A 22292-nucleotide genomic window follows, 5' to 3' on the forward strand; every position below is an offset into this window, starting at 1 on the left:
ATTTTAAACACAGTTGAAAGTACAAGGTTCATCAATTTTTAACACACTAACAAAGCATCAAGACCAACCTAATCTAATTAAAAAAAATACTAAAAACTTTATATTCAAAATATTTTTTCCGGACTCAAAATATTTTCTTCAAATAAACATGATGGCACAATTTTTTATTTTATTTTATTTTAGACACACTTCTACTTCAACAACAACAACAACAACGCCTTATCCCATTAGGTGGGGTCGGTTACATGGATCAACTTCCGCCATAATGTTCTATCAAGTACCATACTTACTTCTATGACACTTTTACTTCAACCGTCACAAATTTTTAACACAAATGAACAAGCATATCGAATATAAAGCTAATTTAATTAAAAAAATAATAAAAACTTCACATTCAAACTTTATTTCGGCCTAAAAAAATTACTTTAAAAAAAAAAATTTTGATGCCACAAAATTGTTTGATTGGGAATTTCGAACCTTGAAGGCTAACAAATTTAAACTTCAAGAAGGAAAATTTTGAGGGTTTCAGCAAGTTTTCAAAACACTGAAAAACAAGTTTCAGCAAGTTTTCAAAACATTGAAGCAATTTTGAAGACGCGTTGGACCTATTTAAAGATCCTAAATCGCCAAAGCCAATGGCTACTTCCATTTAGCCTAAATTGCCAAAACCACTGGCTACTCCCATTTAGGCTAACTCGCCAATGCCAGTGGCCACTTCCCTTTAGCATGTACCCTTGCCCTTGCCAACTGAAGAGCCTGAAAAGGCTGAGAAGCCATCGCCCTAGCCTGTAACTCGCCAGTTTGACTGGCTACTCTCCCTTGCATGGCGAAATCGCCAATGGGGCTGGCGATACCAAGGAACCTGTCAGTGGCAGTGGCGTCTTTGCCATGTGTCACAGCCACAACAAACACGCCAATGGGACTGACGGTTTGCATGGTTTTTGCATGCACTTTACGTAGAAAATAGCACCATTGTTGAATTAGTTTGAAAACAGCCCTATTTGGAAAATAAGTTTGTAAAAGTGCCCCCTTTATGGCAATTTGCCCACACTCGTAACTTGCTTTTCAATCATTAGTCCACTAGGGTTAGATTTATGATCCATTCATGTTCAAATGGTAAGATTGCTTTCCTTCTAGTGAGTTGTCCCTTCTATATTTCACCTCTTCAATATTGTATGTTTTGTTTTTCGTTGAGATCCCACATCTACTATTACATGGAAGTGCATCATTGAAAGTTGTATCTCTTGAATAAAATGATGGAGAAACGAATCCTCTGGTAATCTGTTTTTTTGCTTTTCCCTATCAAACATGCAGGTACTTAAAGAAAGATAATGAGAAGGTTAAGAAATTTCTTCCCATATCTCTTGGTCTATTGTCATGTCTTTATGGATTTAGAAGATCTGTATCTGATTCACATATAAATGAATGCAAATTATTTGTAAATGTGAAAAATGGAAGAACATGTTGGACAGTAGATTGTTTATTGCAAAGTTTCTGCTGTTCAAAATGCAATAGCAATTTTATTTGCAATCTCGATGAGCAGCAAATTCCAATCATTTATTGATCTGTTATGCATGAAGCAAATGCAGATTTTAGTTTGGAATGTACTTTCATTCAACTGCAATCTTTATTTTTTGAACTTCTATATTTGATGAGTCATCAGAAGATGTCCAAATTTCCTGTGAGAGTTATTCATCGGATCCTTGCACATGGAGCCTCTGATATTCTGCTCAAAACAAGGTTTGAGTGGATAAAATGTGTGGGGTTTCTTCTTACTAGCAGGAGATAGGAATTGAGGGAAGCATTTTGCAGATTAGATTCTTTGTGGACGACCATATTTTGAGTTCAATTTTTTATGGAGATGCTGACAAAAGCAAGTACCAAGGAACTTTAATGGAATGTACAGCAGAAATAATGGTCGCTGTCAATATAGATAGCAAAGTGTTCTTAAGTTCTCTTATACCGTTGGTTGACCAACTTGATAGCCACACATATGACTCTGAGAATAAATGCATCCAGGGTCATGAAAAAATCTTGCTATTTCCATTCTTAAAGGAGGTCTTGAATTAATTCTTTCAAAAGATGTTCATATTTGTAATGAACTGTATGATTATCTCTCCGAGAGACTTGCCAGCCGCCCAGTCTTAGTGAGGGAGTTTGCAGAAGCTGTTTTTGGTGTTGAGATTAAAGAATTGTCAAGAAAATGGTTCCTTTTCTCCCAAAGCTTGTGGTGTCTCAGCATTATAATAGTCAAGAAGTTGACACCTTTTGTTCTCCCAAAAAAGAAAAGATAGGAAGCACTCACGCAGCATTATAACAATGTCACATTTTAACAATTTTTTAAATTAAATTAAATTAAGACCGACAATGTTGTTTTTTAAAAAATCAATTAAAAGAAATTAAAAAAATGTAAAAGCAAAATAAAAATTAAACATTTTTTTTAAATGGCTTCTTTAATTTTAAAACAGATTTATTTTAAAAGTGAATATTATGTTTTAAAAATTCCATATTAAACAATTTTTATACGCAACATAAGTAAGTTCTGAACCATCAATGCATACATCGAGAACATAATGATGAGTATGAGCAGTTTATTCAACATTACTTTTTAATTTCAAATCAAATCTCAAGCAAACATGCAATAAAAATGTAAAGTACAGAAAAAAAGTTTACTAACTTCAAAGTGTGTATCGTCAAGCAAAAAACTTCAACGTGTGAGGAGTGAGAATAGAAACATATGGAGAGAAAAAGGAAGAAAAATCATTTCAATATACATAATCTGTTTAAATTCTACATGGTGCAAACGTGTAAATTTATTTTTGAATGGTGAGATTATATGAAGTTAATAAATTTTAAATGATAAAATGATGCCCAGAAATGGAGATAAGAAAATAGTTATCAAAAGTTGTATCTCTTTTGTTTATTGTTATATATTAATTATTTTAAAATTTAAATATTAACATAATACCATTGTTTCAAACAAAAATTAAAAAAAAATCAAAATAACACATTTTAAAAAAAATTAAAATAAAACTTTTAAAATTTAAGGTCCCAAAATAAAACAATCCTCATATATAATAAAACAAAAGTTACATTTGTTAATCTCAAAGTTGACAAAGTTTCAGCATCACCTCTTTCTTTTTCTTATATTTGACTTGCCTTATTCAAGCTCAAGCTGAGTAAAACTAAAACAAAACTGCAAAGTAGAACTTCCTACTTTGGAAGTTGAAGGAACAACAAATAAAAATAATAATATTATTATTAGGAGGAGGAGGATATGATGACGACATATGACTCAGCTTCAAAAGAATGTACATAAATAATTGGATTCGAGAATGTGGAAAATTTTGACTGCGAAAAAATTGTCTGCAAAAACGTGTTTTGGAAAACTTTGAATCGTGAAATAAATAGGGTCTAAATCGTGAAAATATATATTGGAATGCATCCTCATTCCTAAACACATCTCCCATACACAAATACTCGATCAAAATTGAATAAATAATGACATATGACTATCAGCTTTGAAAGTATGAAAATGAAACAGAATAATGGGATTTCGAAAAGCTTCTTTTGCTTTTTGTTTGCCTTACTGATCACCCATCCTTCTATTTTACTCGCACCCTACCCACAGCCATTCAAATCAATTTCACAGTGAACCTTAAGATGTAAAGACAAGCAAAACAATATGGTAAGATCTCAATCATAAGACTTACCATACTTTTTTTAGCCACCTATGACAGTAAGTAGCAACCAAAGTTTGAGCAACACATATAAAATTACTTTATTGTCTCACTAAGAGCTATTTAGTTTTCCACAATCATAACCTGACTTCTTCAAATATTGACTAGCTAAGAATGCAGCCAAAATGTTGTCCCTCAAAAAGGTAACCAATTTGGACTCAGCCTGCTGAATAGAGCCCACCATATAAGCTGTAGCAATGACATCAATGCTTCTCCATCTTCTCTCCTTTGCATATTTCTTCAAGCTTTCCTCAATCCTTTTGAATTGGTCATCTTCTTCATCCTTCTCTTTGATATGTTTGGAGAAGGCCTCACCTAGGAACCTGGCTAAAACAACTCCATCCTCTAAGGCACAACACCCTCCCTGGCCAAGGTCAGGAGTCATGGGGTGGAAAGCATCTCCACCAACACAAACATTGCCTTTACTAATATTCCCAAACATGAGCTCCCAGGGGTGTCTATATCTCAATGGAACTAATAGGATGACATCTAGCTCGGTTTTTTCTATGTAGTATCTAATATCACTTGGCATCTTCTCAAGCTTATTTAACACAAATTCTTTCAGTTTGGCAGGGTTATCATCTAGCTCTTTGTCTGCAAGCCAAGAAGAGTGGACAAGTAAATGTGACAAAGGTAAGCATCTACAGTTAAATGTTATAAGATAATAGGCATAATGAATGAATGCTATTTTTTGCAATTAAAGTTTCCCCAATCAAGAACTGTTTATTTATGAAAATTCACCGTGGCTTTTAGGTGTCCAAGTGAAAAACCAGTAAACAGCCTTCTCATCACAAGGAATGACACCAGCTCTAAAACCTTTGCCAAAGAACTGCATGGTCCTGGGTTCTAACCCGTGATTGCTCTGAACTTCTGCACAGCCCCTGATTGAATATCTCCCTGTAAAAGAGGCATTCTTGAAGCCTAGCCACTTTGCCACTACGGAGTTCACTCCATCACACCCAATCAATACCTTTTTCAATTGCAAACATCCATGTATCAATAAAAGTTTACTAACTTGGACTCATAATTGAAGTTGTTGGCTTCTTAAATACGAAAGATCTTAGCTTATTTTTTAATGCCAATGATATATGTCATGTCAGACATATTGCTTACCTTGGTTTTGATGGTTGTCCCATCAGCAAGATGGAGTATCTTATAGAATCCAGATTCCTCAAGAGCAACAACCTTTGACAAGTATCTGATGGTGCCACTTGGAAGCTCATTGGCAAGAGCTTCCAACAGTAACTTTCTTTTAACACAACGAATTTCACGGTCTCTTCTGCATCACACAAAAAACACCCCCAACATAGCAAGAATATAATCTGACAAGTTAGTTTTAAACTCAAATTGAAACATGTAAACACACTTATTCAATTCTTGCATGATTGGGGTGAATTTTATTCATAGAGTGCACTTACTGCTGATTTCCTGTTTCTGTGAAAGACATAACTGATGTTTGTTGCCCTGTAACCAATGAAGTAGTCACAACCCTGCACTCCAATTCCAGTAGTTTAGTTTCATTGATAATTAAGTTGGTTAGCCAAAAACATCCTAAATAATTTGAATTGTCTTCTTTTATTTACAAGACTAGTATAAAATTTCACCGAATAATAGAAAAAGAAAAGGGTAAAATGAGTTTCAAGTTTCTCATAATTTTAGTCCTTCGATTTTTGGTGTTTGTATTTCTAAATTGTGACAGATTTCGTTCCTGATTAAGTTAAAATGAAGTAAAGGGTCAAGGACAAAAACCACCCCATTCTAATAGTAGGAAGACCAAAATCATTATTTTCAAAACACAGGAATTAAAACAATTTTTCATCAAATATTGGAAAATCTAAAATGCATTTTATCCAAAAAAAATAAAATAATATTGAAGTTAAAAACGCGTGGGTATGTACCTATTGAGCTGGGGATGTTGCTGTCGGAGGAAGTCTCCAACACCAACAGCATCCAATGCCTTCCAAGCATTTTCCCATATCGACAAAGCAAACCCAGTGATCCTCAAACTATCTGAAGATTCTAACACCAAACTTCGGATACCCAACCTGCCAGCATCAAATATCAAATACTAGCTTAATTAATAATCACATGGATAGTTTCAATTATTAAATTAAGGTTAAGGTACCTGTGAAGTCCTAAGGATGTTGAAAGGCCAGCAATTCCAGCTCCCACAATCACAATATCTTCAACCACTTCTTTTGTTTCCATTATTACTGTTACTATAGGATCTCCAGGGCCCGACCTTGATGTGTGTGTAAAGGGAACCCTTTGCAAATATTTATATAGATGGGCACTATCATAAGGGTGTCATATTTCAATTTGATGATGTAAGACCATACGTAAGAGAATGTTCAATCCTCCGAATCCGAGCATAGTTACTGTCATTAGGTGTTCCTTGGCCATTTTGGTCAATCCGATTAAATTTGCTTGATTTGATTTGATTTTTACATTTTTTTTAACTCAATCTAACTTAAATTATTTATGAATAATTTGGTTCGGTTGAGATCAATGGCTTACTTATTTAAATTTGATATTTTTTTTTAGAACTATTATTTTATATTTTAATTCATCTAAATATATAATATAATTAACACAATATTATCAAATGTCTTAAAGTAGTATAATTGATTCATTTAATATCATTAATATAATATTTTAAAATAAACTAATATAAATTAAAATAAAATATTCTTCAACGAGCTTTAATATAATAATTTGAATCACAACTATTTCTTATCCATTATGTTTTTTGTTAGAACCAAATTTACTTAAATAAATAAACAAAATATGATGTATTAATATTACAAACATGATAACAAAAATGAATATAAAAAAAAGTGAAACAAATAACAATGTACCTGAGAGTAATAATATGAAAAGGTTCAGTATTAGTTTAAAAGTCTGGAGTCTTAACACTAGTATTATTTAACGCTAAACCAACCTGTACATGAACGGTTTGGATTAATTTGATTCGATTTTAACCAAAATACATTGAAACAACTCAAATTATTTGAATCAATTTAGGTCAATTCGGATTAATGGGTGACCTGTATCATAAATACCCCTGATTTCATCTCATATTGGAATGTGTCCACGTCTTATATGTATATACATTACATATATCCCAAGCTACAAAAAAAAAAAAAATCCTAAGCAGGATCTGCCAAACATAATCAGTGTATGAGGCTATGTGCATAGGAAGGATTTTCAATCTGATCCTCGTGATATTCACTATTCCTTGTAGAAGCAGGTGAAAACGAATCAAATCTTAGCATGCTAATGCAGTGTGTTTTCACATTTATAAGTCCCACATAGGCTAGAATATAGAACAGAGAAGTCTTTATCGACCTTGAGACGAGACCACATCATGCTGATTTGGGTTACGCCAGCTTATTCCCGAGTGGGGGCATTAGGGTGATATGGAACAGATTCCGGGCTTGTTGGGTTGGGCTGTGTCTGCATTCTGTCTGGCCTGCCCGCTCCAAGTTGGGAGTTGGGCCACGTGACTTGAGCAAAAGTAACATGAGGGCAAAGTATGAAGTTGGTTTAATATTCTCTATTAATTTCTTCTACAAATTTTTTTGAAGGATATTTCTTGTACAACATATGAACTACTATTTACTTGTTATTAAACTACTTGAATATTTTGGTTGTATAAGTAATTGAGCGGGTATATAAAGTCCAGGTTTCGTGGTATATAAAGAGTATTTTATTGTATACTTAAGTGATGCACAAGTCTTGATCAAACACGGAGTCCAAATCTATTAAAGGGAGGTCAATTTGTTTTCTTACTTTGAAACTATTTAAATATTTAACTTCTAATATATAATTATTTAGCAAATAATAATTTTCATAAAATTATTTACTAGTTTTACATAAAACTAAAATTGATTTTAGAGGCACACAAACTACAATCAATGAAGAATGTCAGTGCACATGTATAAATAGAACATGACAGAGGAAATAGTTAGTTACTCTCTACTGCGTTGAATAGTTAGTGACTGTTGGTGTTCATTTTATTTTTCTTTAACTGATGAAACACATATACCATTGGCAATTGTTAGCACATATCTTATTTCTGCAAGCAACAGCAGATAATACAATAATTTTTTGAAGCATATGTAATATGAACTTATTCATCTCTCTTTCTTCTTTTTCTTTTTTTTTACGATCAAAAGGTGGAGGTAGAGTCTGCCAAAAGAGGCCAATACAGAAAATGGAACTATATCATTTATCCTACTATTACGTACTCATGCTTATTTCATTTCTGCTATGGTTACTAATGCACTCACGCTGCTGCTTTTTTTTTTTTAATACTTTACGTTTGTTTGTTCAAAGTATTAAATTTAATTGATGCTACTAATTTGTGTTGAGTCATATTATGAATGCTAGAATATTTGTTCTTGCACATTCTGCGATGGAAGCTACAGTATAGAACACGATTGTGGCTTAGGCATCACCGGATATGAGGTATATTTCTGAGCGAGGACAAAATTACACATTCCGTGAAACTTCCATCCAATATCCGAGTGGAATAGACAAGTCTCACAAGAAAAGTGCAGCAGATTCCACATTCATATAGGTTTGGCATTCAACTTTTCTTTTAGTGGTTAACAAGTTTGGCTCCATATTCTTTATGCTGCACCATAACAGAGATCCATCCATCCCTTTGATAAAATAGAAGCATCAAGCATGCATGACATAGAGTTGAAAGTATAACTCTTGTCTTACTTGTTTGTATATTCAATTGCATAGAATAATTGCCGGATTGTTATATTCTTTGACCAAACTTCCAACTTCTACGTGTTTGCTATTTTACTTCATTGGTTATATAACTAACCCATAGCATGCTCTTATATGCTTTACAATTACATCAGAACGAGCCAGCCATTTTGGTGTAATCTTGACACTTTGCCCAACAGGAATTGTGTGTCACAACATTTGCAATTGTTAACCTTAATTTAAGCACCTCATACATTCGTCTGGTTGAGCAATTTTAGGCTAGCTAATACAAGTTATAACAAACAAACAAATAAACAAAAAAGCAAACCCATAAAAATCAATAAACACTATTCACAATCACTTCTACAAGCTTGCGAATCAATTAACACAGAATTGTTACAAAATTCAAATGATACATGATCAAATTTATCAAAAAAAATAAAAATGACCCCTGAAGCTATCTTGGTGACAGTGACAATAAGTTGAGCCTTGTGCAGCAAAACTTAGTGTTGAGTGAAGGATGACTTGTTGTTGTTGAATTGACTTAACCAGTTTTTGACAGCTTTACCTTTGGCAATGAAGCAGCCATTGTTCTTCCTATCAACCTTCAACGGACTCCCCATTTTGACCATCATCTTCTGAACCAACACTCTCACCGGCGACTCTCCTCTGACACTGCTATGCTTTCCCAACCCACAAACCACCGTAAATTCCGCAGGAACTCCATAATTGGAATCATTCAACCTTCTTCCCATCTCCTCCAACCAAAGCAACACGATCAAATACGCCGAAGCCAAGTGAAATCCATGCAAGTCCAACTTGACCTCCGAAGAATCCCACACCATGACCTCCTCCAATATCCCACAAGACCCCAACAACAACAACTCCCTCACCACCATCCCCTCCCCTCCTTCCAAACCCTCCTTCAATTCTGAAATCGACAACAACGCCAATTTGCTCAAGTCCCTCGTCATTCTGGTAATACTAGGGCAACTATTAGAGACGGAATTGTAAGTCCTGACAGAAAACGGAACACCCGAATTGCTCATCCTCCGAAGCCACCTCACCATCTCCACGTGCTCCCCGTGAATGCCGTAAGTCGAAAGAACCATGTTGTAACAAACGGTGTCAACAGCAAAGCCATTCCTCTCCATTTCATCCACCACTCTATTCATATCATTAAACAAACCCAACCTTCCGTATCCATACACAATGGACTTGTACTCGAAGCCCGAAGGTTGAAGCCCAAGAACCAAATCCTCGGCCTCACGGGGTCTATCCATTAAACATAAGCCGCTCACCATGTACTGGTAGGCCCTGCGTTTCACGTGAAGGGAGGAGGAAGTGCGGACAAGGTTATGGAGGTAACCAAAAGCGGCGTCGAAGGCGGTGTGGGAGTTTCGCTTGGAGTGTGAATCGATGAGTTTGCCGTAGAAAAGAACGAGGTCGCGTTGGCGTGATTGTAACCTGGAACTGGCGTCGGAAATGAGGGATTCGGATTGGGCGTGGTGGCCGAGACTGTGGAGGAGGGCGGCGAGTTCGGCGACGGTGGTGGGGTTCCAGGAGAACCATGGGGCTTGGCTGATTCCCGTGTAAAGCTGCGAGGCGAGGGGAGAGAGGTGGGGGTAGGAGGTGGAAGGGGAGAGGAGGTGGGAGAGAGTGCTGAGAACGACGGATTTGGGAGAAGCTAGTAGGAACCTACGAATGAGGTTGTCGGCGGTGGCGGAGGAGGTGGTTAGCTTTGTAAGGAATCGTTGGCCTTGTTTGGTTAGCGTGCAACGCGCTTGCAATTGGGGACGAGGTTGTTTCAATTTCCATGACAAGGACAGTGTTTCGTGAGGACACTGCTGCTGCCCATTCCCCAACCACACTCTCATCATCCTCTTCCCCGCCGCACTCGCACTATAACTGACTATTCTTTCAACTCATTTATCCTGAAAATAAATAACTTCTTTGTCTCCAAATCTTTTCATTTCATGGATTGCACACTAAGACATTTTTCAATTATGTTATTATAATTTATAAAGCAAATACACATGTACCCATGTGGTCAAGGCAATGTAATAGCCTATTTTTGTGAGCTTTTAACCAGTTTTTATGAGCTTAGTCCACAATCACAATTCATCATGACTGGGTCATATTAAAAAATTTGCATTTAATTTGGGTTAAGGCCTACATTTCATTAGACAAGTCTGGCACTCCCATTGTCATGGCGTTGATATGCCGTTTTTATTTTATTTTATGAAAACCCGAAATATTTCCTCACTTTAATAACTCTAAATTCAAAAATATAAAATTTTTTAGTTAGGAGATTTTGTGTAGAATAAAAAAAGAAAATACTTTATCATGGGTCTTGCTAATAAGTGTACTGAAGACATTGATTAAGAAATTAAAAGAAAAAAATTGATGTAAAATCATAGAAGAACAAAAACAAGCATGAATAGTACATTTTTATGAATGCTAATAAAAAACTATTTATTTAGTTTTTTTTTAATTCTATTTTTTGATAAACTAGTGTGCTTAAAGCAATTATTAACATTGGTCTTTTATTATAAGTATTTTTTTTTTCGATTGATGAATTTAAAACTATGACCTGCAAGAACCTCTCTTGTTCCATTATGGGAACTCCTTTAGATTTATATGTTAAATTTATCAAATTTGTTTCCATGAAATGAATATGGACTATGATTAAATTATTTCTCTCTTATTTTAATTTTTTTTCTTCTGAAATAGTGAGTGATTGTTACTATTATTTTTTTGAGAAATAAATTACATATGGAGGCAAGTCCCTACTAAACAGGAGAGATACTATTTCAAAGAATCACAATTACTACTAACAAATTTACTAGACAGTGGCGTGTGACGTTAACAGCAATTTACATTTACGCGAGGATTCCACTCTCTGTATTTCTGACACAAGCTGTGTTGTGTCTCCTTTGGTGAGGATGAACAAGAGGAAGGCGCTTCCAGATCTTTGCAATCGAGAAGTCGGCCACCTATCCCCCAGAAATTTCGCTCTCCGTCTTGGCTCTTCCGAGGTCCCCACACTTGTCCTAACTCTCTTTCTTTTTCCTTCTCGTCAAGGCTATTATTTCATTTTTGTTTTCGCCATCTCATCAATTTTAGGATCTTGTCCTTCGACTTCAATTACTGAGGAATCTGCAAAAGCACCGAGGTTGTGTCAACGCTGTGAGCTTCAATGCAGATGGTGACATTCTGGTCTCTGGTTCCGATGATTGTGGGATTATTCTCTGGGACTGGGAAACTGGCCGCATTAGACTCTCCTTCCATTCTGGTCATTCTAACAATGTTTTCCAGGCCAAGATCATGCCTCACTCTGATGATCGAACCATTGTCACCTGTGCTGCCGATGGACAGGTCTAGTTTTATTAATCATTCTTAGATTATTGTTTTTTCTTAATTGTGTCAATTCTATATTATAGGTGAGACATGCTCAACTTCTTGAAAATGGACGAGTCGAAACTAAGTGTCTGGCCAAGCATCAAGGAAGGGCTCATAAGTTGGCTATTGAGCCTGGTAGCCCTCATATTTTTTATACCTGTGGTGAAGATGGATTAGTGCAGCGTGTGAGTCATTCATTTCTTTCCTACTTTTTTTGTTATTTTATTTATTGTTTATCCTCTCACTAAGTGTTTTCTTTTGACAGTTTGATCTGAGAACTGGGGCTGCAACAGAACTTTTTACATGCCAGCCAATCAAGGATAGGTGGAGTTACATGCCAGTCATCCATCTTAATGCAATTGCAATTGATCCAAGGAACCCTAATCTCTTTGCGGTTGCTGGCTCTGATGAGTATGCTCGACTTTATGATATTCGCAAGTATAAATGGGACGGATCAACTGATTTTGGTCAACCAACCAACTTCTTTTGCCCTCCACACTTGATTGGCGATCAGCAAGTTGGAATAACAGGCTTGGCCTTTTCTGAACTAAGAGAGCTGCTTGTGTCATACAATGATGAGCTTATTTATCTTTTTACCCAAGATATGGGTTTGGGACCAAACCCCCCTGATCCTGTGTCTCCTAAATCTATGAACAGTGATGCAAGTGAAATTGGATTTAGTCATGGATCTGTGTCATCTCAATCCAAGATGGATGCTGATGAGAAAATCACCCCACAAGTTTTTAAGGGACACAGGAATTGTGAGACGGTGAAGGGTGTTAACTTTTTTGGACCTAAATGTGAGTATGTGGTGAGTGGGTCAGATTGTGGTCGGATTTTCATATGGAAAAAGAAAAGTGGTCAGCTTATTCGTCTCATGGAAGCAGATAAGTATGTTGTGAACTGCATTGAGTCTCATCCTCATACAATGGTTCTTGCCAGCAGTGGTATTGAGCATGACATCAAGATATGGACTCCAAAGGCCCTCGAGAAAGCTACTTTGCCCAAAAATATTGAGCAGGTATGAATTCAGTCTTCTTGACTTAATTATTGCGAGTCAGAACTTAAAAGCACAGAATGATATTATTACATGTGGACGATGCCTTTTATGTGTAGAAGCTAGTTATGTGTTTAAATCTTACTGGGAGTTTCTATAAAAACTTCATATATATAAAATATATTATAGCATACTATAATATATTATCATAAGAACCCAAATACATATTGTGAAGATATCATCCAAAGCTTTTTCTGGCCCTGATTCCTCCATCTGCCCCTAGCTGTCCCTCAATCTCAATCAGTCGAAAGCCAAAAGTCTGATGTTATATTGTCATCTAAAGCATAAATTCAATTCTTTGCAAATTCTGGACCCTTATCCACCCATTACTATTTAATGATGGATCCTCTGTGAATTGTGATTTGATTCTTACGTTCGATGTGATTCAGAAATGCAGCCATGTAGATTGCATGCTGAATTGTTTTTGGTCCTGGATCACACTGAATCCTATCCTGGGTTAATTGCTTGAATCACAGAAAAATTGCATGTTTCTGTGCTCTGAACCAAGTGGATTATGCCTAATCTTAAGTTAGATTGTGTGCAACCTTGTTAGGAACCCATATTAGAAAATAGAAAGATGGCATTTCTTGATTATAAAAGAACTGAAAATAGGAGAGATAACCCTCCCCTCCAAGGGTTTGCCCTTCACAAAGAGCAAAACTCAGTTCTCAAATGATGCAAGATAGAATGCCTCTTCCCTTACATCCTCCTCCTATTTATTTTCCTCTCAAATCCCCTCTAACTGACTAACCCTTCTACTAGCTATCCAAGTTTTATGTCATTGAGGTCAAAGTTGTACTTTTCAATGCTTACTATCTAGTTCAGTTATTGCTAAGGGCCAAGGCAATATTCAATAATTTTGGCTGAGAGGAGGAATATGTGCTAGCAAAGGGATATATGAAGAGCGATTTATTAAAGATTATGGTGTTAAGGGCCAAATATTTATATTTTATGTCAATGTGCTGGGCGTGATATGAAATCCTAGGTAGGAACTATTAAAATATGATGGCTGTTAGAATATCTCTTCTGTGAATAATTTTTTTTCCCAAATTAGTTTTGTGGTTGGAGCTCATGAAATAATCTCCATAAAGGAAAAAAAAAAAACTGTTTTTCTGAGTTCTCTGGTCAGGACAGTTCATTTGGGGATTCTTGGTGGAGAAGTGTTTGAAATAGTAGACTGAACTGGACCTTTTGGAGTTTTGACCATGATAACTGGGAACTAATTCTGGCATCAGCACATTTAAGACCTTGTAAAACTCTAGAGTTTGAACACAAAAATTGGCAGATTTAATCGGATGAATTGTGGAATCATTCCTGAAACACTATCACAGACCTAAGCCCTGTCAAAGAGTCTCCTCCTTCAGCCAAATCTGTCATTCCTCCTAAGTTAACGCACCATGAATCAGAAATCTGTCAAATATCCTATTTAAGAAATACACATAACTGCCTTACAGCATATCATATGATTGTCCAAGGGTTACTGACCGCAACACATAACTATTCTATCAGAATTAATAATTGTTTTTATTGAGAACCATTGTGAAACTTCTGAACCAGTACTGACTTGGTTGGAACATTTCACATTTGGATAGTATGGCAAATTGGCAAGCTTGTATGCTGCCACATCATTATAAGGCTGTGTGATTTGTCTTGTCTGGAAAATGAGTAAAACTGGTACTAGTCAGAGGCTTGAAAATGCTGCCTGAGGGGAGCTGGGTGGATCCTCAATTGGGTGCATTATTGTGAATGCAAAGCATGATAAATGATTTGTCACAAACGATTTTATGAAAGAGCATGGTATACATTTTTAAACATTTATCTACCTAAGATATTTACTCTGATTTAAAAAACTTCTACTAAAAGAAAAATTTTCATATGCTGGTCTAGGAAAGTCATAGGAGTACATGATTTTAACTCTGATACTGGTCTGTTATTGTTAAATGATAAATCAGAGAAAGATTGATATTTTTGTTACATGATCTGCTTAAGCAGCAGAGGAACTTATTTCTCTGCTGGTACTTCTTTGAAGAGGGTTCATGTGTTTGATCATATTCATTGGTTTACAATTGGTGGTGGCTATGATGATGATGATGACAATATTATGTTTGATGATGACTATGAAGTTGATATGTCTGACAATGATGATGATGAGGAGGAGGAGGATGATGATGACGATGATGATAATGATGACAATTATAGCGGTTATATCAATGATTAAGATTGTGATGATGTTGATGAGAACTATGGTGTTGATGATCATAATAATAATCAAATGGCAAGGATGATAATTTTGGTGGTGGTTGTAATGATGCAAATTGATGAAAATTTTGTGTCCGACAGAAACCGAAGGCTAAGGGCTGGATGTACCGGATAGCTTATCCTGAAGACCTGATGCAACTGATTTCACTTCCAAGACGAAGGGTCAGGACAGAAAGCAATGGAGAAAACTCATCCACAGATCGAGACCTTCTACAGTTGATATTGACATTCAATGCCAATAGTGACAGTTCTAACGAAGATGATGACGATGGTGATACAGCCAGCCAAGACGACTTGTTCAGTTAGTTGAGAGTTACACCTTGGTCAAAACTTGGCCCTTCTAAGAAAAATGTTAGCAATTGTAAATAATATAGGATTAACAATTACTGTTGGCTGGAATATTGCATAGTATGTCTAAACAATATTCTACATACAATTGTGCTAAAATTTATTTCTTGTCATTTTTTTTGAGTTTCTGCTTATTCTGCTCACAGGTTTTTAGTTATTTTTTAATGTGTGACGTGTGTTTATTTTTTGTACTGAGTTATCCGTAGATGATGGGAATAATGAGTTACAGCACTAAGCATTTTACCTCTTGAGTTGAGACGTTTAAGTTAATATTAGGTATTTGAAAGTTATTTATCTTAATTTGAATTAGATTTATGAGAAAATTGTACTTTTCCGCAAAATTTGTTGCATGTTTAACATTCAGATATATTGACATTTCTAGGTGTGCACCTCTGTACACATGTTTTCCAAAGGGATAAATGGCATTTTCTTTCTCGATTATTGTGTAGTATGTGATATTTTGATTTTTTAATATTTATTTTAGTATTAAATCATTTCCTCATTTCCACAAAAAAAAAAAAAAAACTCGAGAACTTCCTCCAATCTAGCCATTCTTTTCCGCAAATTTTCTACTATGGTTCTAATTTCATCTACTTTTTGTTCCAATGTATCCACAAGATCAGACGTTTTTGCCATTGTAGAATTCTCCAGCCGGTCTCAAGCTGTTTCCCTTCCTTTGGATCCGACAGGTTGGACTAAAATGATAGAACACTGGAATTTGAAACTTAGGCACACTAGTTGCATTAGAAAAATACAATAGAAGTTGTTTCAGAGATGTAACAACTTCTACAGAGAGAATAACTGTCTAAAGAATTGCCAATACACACCTCTGGCCACTTTTTACTGCTTCCTAGAGGGTATTTTGTTGCATGAACTTTACATATAATTGTTCACCATCATACTATGCATACAATACTTGGTTCTTAATTACATAACTGAACCTAGTTCTGTAAAAAAAAAAAACATGAACCTAGTAAGTGTCTATCATCACGTCTAGGAGTGAAAATAAATTTTGCTAGGCCTAAGCTTGACCTGAATTAAAAATAAATGGCATGATCCTGGCCTGATTATTTGTCAAAAGTCTTTTTAAAGGTCTGACATGACTTATAAACCTGTTTAAGGGCCTACTTTGATAATTTGTCATTATACTTTATTTTTCATTTTGATACATTAAGTTTTAAAATTTTTATTTTGATCTTTTATGATTTTGGAAAGTTTCATTTTAATTTTTTATGTTTTTCAAAGTTTCATTATGGTCATTTCTTTCATTTTTCATTAAAATGTTAGTGTTCCGTTAATGTTTTAAATTTTGAAATAATAAATTATTTTAACTGTTATTATCTTAAATTAGTTATCTTACTTATATTTAGTGCTTCATCAAAATTAAAAAATATAAATAATATGGATATTAAGATTTGAGTTTAATACCTATGCACACGGTCATTAATCACAAATCATCGCTTGAATTACTTTAAGATAATTATTTTAAGAATCAACAAATTTATTATATATGATAAGTTGTGATTAGATGAGCGTATGTATAACTTTTTTTTCTCTCTTAAGATTTATAAGAGTTTAATCTTATTTGTTTATATTTTTTTGTTGGTGAAATCTTACTTAGTTATATGATATAAACATATTTTTAAGGTTTAGTCTCACATTATGATAACTTAAACGTATTTTGTAATAAGACATTGATGTTTCAATAAACTTATAATTTTAAGTTTGATTCTTTATATAAGTCAACATTTAAAAAGATAAATAAACATAAAATTTAATACATTATAGAAAATTTAATATAATAATAATTATTATTATTATTTAAATATTTTTAAATAAGTCGATCTGGTAGGCCTACAAGACTTTTAAATGGCCTAAAGTTTTATCTTTTTTTATTAACAAGACTTTAATTAAAGCTTTGGTTTGATTTATTTTCTAAAAAAGTCTGATCTAATCTAGACCTAATATAGGTTAGATAATAAGTTCCTATAAAAAATAATTTGACTTATTTTACTCCTAATCACATCAGACACGTTAAATGAAAAGTAAGACATCAAACATTCTCTTACTAATATCTTCTTTTTGTTATTAGTTGAAATTTATAAAAAAAAATCACTAATTTTAGTATGTATGGGATTGTTGATAACCTTTTTGAGTTTGACCCATTTAAAGTGGATAAAGTTTGCAAGAGTTAAATAAATAATATCAGTCCTTAAAAAAATAAATTAGTATTTAATATTCAATTAATTTATGATTTTTTAATGCATATGTACATATTGATTATTTATTTTCTTCATTATCGATTAAGATTACTTACTTTATCATCTAAAGTTAAATTATGTTGTTACTGGAAATATAAATTAAAATTTTATAATTTATCAACTTCCATTTATAAATTTGAATTCTTGTTCTAAGAAAATAAAGTTTGCATTTATTATTATTTTTCATTTAATTAGAATGCATAAACAATATAAAAATGTTTCATATTATCACTCAATCACCAAATTAAAAAAAAATTATAGATTGTTATGTAAGATGGCTGACTTTTATAGTTAATGGTATAAAAATCCTCCCACTTATAAGATATAAAATTAAATTATGTTTTTCTTTTCATTTTGTCGATTTTATACCTGTTTTGTAGATTCTTTAGAGTATGTTTGGATAGAGAATTTTAATCAGGAAATAATTTATCAGATCATTTAAATTTCTGTAATCTAGAATTCAATCCATTGTTTGGATGTTTTTTGTGAAGAATTTAAAATTTTAGAATTTTAAAATAGAATTTTAAACAACTAAAAATTTGGAATTTCAATTTCCTTCTCAAATGTGAGAAATTGAAATTCTCTTCTCACTGTCTTCTCCAAGAAACAAACACCGTATGAAATTGTGGAACATCGTTCGGGCCTCAGAACGTAAAGGAACACGTATAACTAGTACACCAATCATATATTTTCTTTTTTTCATTCATTTTTTTCACCCTCATAATTTTAACTTTTTTTTATTCAAACACAAAATTTTGAAAATAAAATAATTTCAATTGAAGTATTTGAAATTCTTAGAATTTAAAATTTCTCAAAATTTTAAATTTCTCCATCCAAACACACTCTTAATTAAATTATTTTAATATTTTATTTTTAATTAATTGTCTAAAAAAACATTTCAATTTCCTTAACGACTTAAACCACTATATTTCACTGTACCAAAAGCCACTACATTACAAAAATTTAATTAATATTAAATATAATTAAATATTGACTAATTATTGAAAATTAAATAATAGAATTAAATATTTCCATTAGCTAAATTTAAAGACATAATTAAATATTGAATATAATTATTAAAAAAAATTAAATAATATAATTAAATATTTAAAAATTATTAATTAAAATATTTAATATAGTAAATAAATATTTAGCAATTATTAAAAAATTAAAAATATAACTAAATATTAACCATTTATCAAAAAAATAATTAAATATTTCCATTACCTAAATTATTTTTTATCGTTTTTAAATTATTATTTTTAAAATTTATATTTGCATCATCAATAAAAATAATATTTTAAAATAATTTTGAAAAAAATTAAGTAAAATGTACTCATCATGTGAATATTTTTTAGATTGTCATTCAATTATAATTAACATTTATGATAAGTTTTTAAATTTTATAATAATTGATTTTAAAAATATAAATTTATAATTACTTGATAATATAAAGAATTTTAAAAACATGTACTCATACCTTTTATATATTTTAATATATGTATGCACAATAAGAATTAATGAATGCTGATGAATGTGCAATTCTCTTAAAAAAATCTACATCGAGTATGTGGAGGTGTTTTATTAAAATATTTTTAACATTAGTTTTTATACACTGTTAATGAAATACTTTTATAATATTAATTAATAAAAAGCTAAAATACAGTTTTAAAATTTATTATTCTAAAAATTTACAAATTTATTAATTTGACAATATGTGATTAAAAGTACATTGTAATTAAATTCATATTATTAATGAAAAAATAAGAGTGGTATAGAAAAAAAAAATCTAATTGATTAAAAATGAATTGTGACTCCACCTCTGGCCTCATCTGATATTTTATTTATTATTTTATATATTTTGCGGTGTTATTGTTACGATATTTTGTGGTATTGATGGTTGGGTATGAGAAGAGAAGACAATTTGATTGATGATGGAAACGTTGGCCACATCTTCTTCTGCAACTCTTCCATCTTCTTCTTCTCCCTTTTCTATATTCCCTTCAAGAAGAACTTCCCTTTCTCCTCCCAAGACTCTCCAATTTCGTTTACCCTCCTCCAAGCGTGTGTATTCTTTTCACTTTCCCTTTTCTTTTCTGCATCAGTTTTCTTCAATTTTGTGATTTTCTTTTTTCAGGTGATGATGCTCGCGATTCAGACTCTAACCAAAACAATCTTCCTATTCTCAGTGATCGCTGCCTCTCCCTTTCCCCTCTTTCCAAAGTACGTCGTTTTCCTTTCCCAAAATTTCAACTTCAATTCATTTCTGCAACTGACTTATCCCAAATTCAAAAGGGTCATTTGCATTCCTTGTAATGGACACAATAAATTTTTTCTTGTTTTCTAGTTTTTTTTTGGTCTAAAAGAAAAAATAATAATTCAATTGTGTTATTCCTTTTCCAAATTTATGCTTCGATGCATTTCCATCCCTAACATAGCTGAAATTTCAAAGGGTCAATTACTTATCGTTAAATGGTTGAAAACAATTGTTATCATGAATATATTCAATTGCGTTATTCCTTTCCCAAAATCTGAACTTCAATGCATCGGTACCTAAAAGTGTCGATTTTCTTGCATCAGAATAGAGGAAAAAGTTTTGTTTTTGGGTCATGAAAGTTAAGTAATTCTGATTAGAATTTGTGGGGTCAGGATGCTGCGATGGGGCTGGTGCTGAGTGCTGCAACGGGCAGAGGATGGACCACGGGTTCAGGGATGGAAGGCCCCTCTGTTCCTGCAGTTGGTAGGGATAGCGAATCTGGGACGGGGAACATCTCCACTTTCCCATGGTCTCTCTTCACAAAATCCCCTAGGAGAAGGATGCTGGTGGCTTTTACTTGTACCATCTGTGGCCAGCGAACTACAAGGGCTATTAATCCCCATGCTTACACTGATGGCACTGTTTTTGTGCAGGTAACTTTTTTTTTTTTGTTAATCTTAACCTCCGCCATATCACGTGTCTCAATAATTTTCTTGGGCTGAATTTGGAAACCAATCCTAAACTTGTAGTACGCTGCAAAACCAAACCAATTCATGGTTTAATGAATTAACTGTGGTTAAACTGGTATGCGTGTAAATTAAATGAAACTTTATCTTATATATAAAAATAAAGTGTGTATTGACAACATGTGTGCTGCTAGACTAGTGGTAGATGGCTTGCCACATATCGCAAAAACTCGAAAAGACAAGTTATCCTGCACAGCCAGCTTCAAGAATTTTTCAGTGTTAATACATTGAACTGGTTCATGGACAAATGGACTGGTTTGTGTGGTTCAATGGTTCTAATGCCGGTTTTAAATTAATGGTTTGATCAAACTGGGCAATGTCTTTTTCACGGTTGAACCTGTCAGACTAATTGGTGCACTCTGTTTTTTGAAAGATTGCCTTTTATTTATTCTATGTTAGACTAATTTGTTTAATACTAAAAAAATGAGTAATGTTATAACTTTAAATATATTTAATATTTTGATACATAATTTTATTGGCTTAATTAACATGTGTATATGATATTTTCTTAACATTGTTGCATAGTTATGTAATATACATGAATGTACAACTTTAAAACTAGACTTGACAATTTTTTTTGTCATTGTTGTCAGTGCTGTGGATGCAATGCATATCATAAGCTCGTGGATCACTTGAACCTGTTTCAGGAGACAAATTGCTATTTGAATTCAAGTTTTAATTATAAAGGAGAAGGATGGGATGATCTTAAGTTCAGGTATATGGATGATAACGATGATGATGACATATTCCCCATTGCATAAGTGAACTGCCTGCATATGGAGCATATACTCTCTGCCTAATCATGTGGAAGTTCAGTTTAGATGTCTTGTATATTCTTTAGGTTTTCATGCTTTATAGTGAAATTTGTCAGAGACTTGTATAGTAACATGTTTATATATAGCTTTGAACTCATTTTTATGATCATGAATTTCATAATGTACAAGACATTACACAAATATTTCCTTTGCTTCTCTACATTCTGTGAAATTGCTAGCTTTTTTTTTTCCTCTGAATTTCCGCCATTGCTCACTATGATGTCTCATGTCTGACAATTCAGCCATTATTATTTGTTCTCCACCCTAGTTTTTTTTATTTCCTTTATGAGATTTTCCATAGAGTTGTTGATGGTAGTGGTGACAATGCGACTGTGCAACAGGATTTCTTAGTACCTAACCATAATTAGGTCTCTAGTGTGATCTTAGGCTTAGCTGCAGGAGAGGAGGGAAAAGAAAGGATGCCAACTCATTTCAGGAAAATTTGCTAGTTGATTTTTTATTTTTCACTTCAAATAGCTGTCACACACTTGCTTGAGCTTATGCTTGCAATTTGCATAAGAATAAACTTTCTTGAAAGGTGTCTAAGGATGGAATAAGCTTTACTTAAAAGGTTGATGCTTGGTAGTTTGTATTAATCCTTTTTAGCCCCTTAGGCGCCCCTGACCTTTTAAATAGGTGAATGCTGTGATACAATGGAAAATGGACACAGCCAGTGGTGAACGTG

General features: G+C 33.4%; 4 protein-coding genes and 1 pseudogene across 5 annotated transcripts; 3 read left to right on the forward strand and 2 right to left on the reverse strand.

Annotated features, from left to right (window-relative positions):
- Positions 1 to 1105: 1105 nt before the first annotated feature.
- On the forward strand, positions 1106 to 2360 carry LOC114402088 (annotated as a pseudogene).
- A 1120-nt stretch (positions 2361 to 3480) lies between these two features.
- Positions 3481 to 6023, reverse strand: LOC114401744 (monooxygenase 2-like). The gene is made up of 6 exons (XM_028364324.1): positions 5866 to 6023; positions 5639 to 5785; positions 5159 to 5230; positions 4854 to 5019; positions 4482 to 4710; positions 3481 to 4334 (listed from the first exon to the last, which is right to left on the reverse strand). Exons 1-6 carry the CDS (start codon positions 5946 to 5948, stop codon positions 3793 to 3795), a joined length of 1239 nt encoding a protein of 412 aa, XP_028220125.1. The 5' UTR covers positions 5949 to 6023; the 3' UTR covers positions 3481 to 3792.
- A 2750-nt stretch (positions 6024 to 8773) lies between these two features.
- LOC114401743 (pentatricopeptide repeat-containing protein At2g17033) lies at positions 8774 to 10458 on the reverse strand. Its single transcript, XM_028364323.1, has one exon. The coding sequence runs from the start codon at positions 10340 to 10342 to the stop codon at positions 8966 to 8968; it is 1377 nt and encodes a 458-aa protein (XP_028220124.1). The 5' UTR covers positions 10343 to 10458; the 3' UTR covers positions 8774 to 8965.
- An 847-nt stretch (positions 10459 to 11305) lies between these two features.
- Positions 11306 to 15671, forward strand: LOC114401742 (DDB1- and CUL4-associated factor 8-like). The gene is made up of 5 exons (XM_028364322.1): positions 11306 to 11500; positions 11589 to 11840; positions 11906 to 12049; positions 12130 to 12885; positions 15262 to 15671. Exons 1-5 carry the CDS (start codon positions 11408 to 11410, stop codon positions 15484 to 15486), a joined length of 1470 nt encoding a protein of 489 aa, XP_028220123.1. The 5' UTR covers positions 11306 to 11407; the 3' UTR covers positions 15487 to 15671.
- Positions 15672 to 19668: 3997 nt separating this feature from the next.
- LOC114403404 (DNL-type zinc finger protein-like) lies at positions 19669 to 21805 on the forward strand. 2 transcript variants are annotated; one of them, XM_028366349.1, is made up of 4 exons: positions 19669 to 19853; positions 19927 to 20012; positions 20424 to 20699; positions 21386 to 21805. In XM_028366349.1, exons 1-4 carry the CDS (start codon positions 19721 to 19723, stop codon positions 21551 to 21553), a joined length of 663 nt encoding a protein of 220 aa, XP_028222150.1. In that variant the 5' UTR covers positions 19669 to 19720; the 3' UTR covers positions 21554 to 21805. The 2 variants fall into 2 exon arrangements, with proteins under 2 accessions (XP_028222150.1, XP_028222151.1); XM_028366350.1 differs by having other exon boundaries at positions 19671 to 19853; positions 20439 to 20699.
- Positions 21806 to 22292: the final 487 nt, after the last annotated feature.

This window comes from Glycine soja, chromosome 20, assembly GCF_004193775.1.
Source record: "Glycine soja cultivar W05 chromosome 20, ASM419377v2, whole genome shotgun sequence".
NCBI classification, from domain to species: domain Eukaryota; kingdom Viridiplantae; phylum Streptophyta; class Magnoliopsida; order Fabales; family Fabaceae; genus Glycine; species Glycine soja.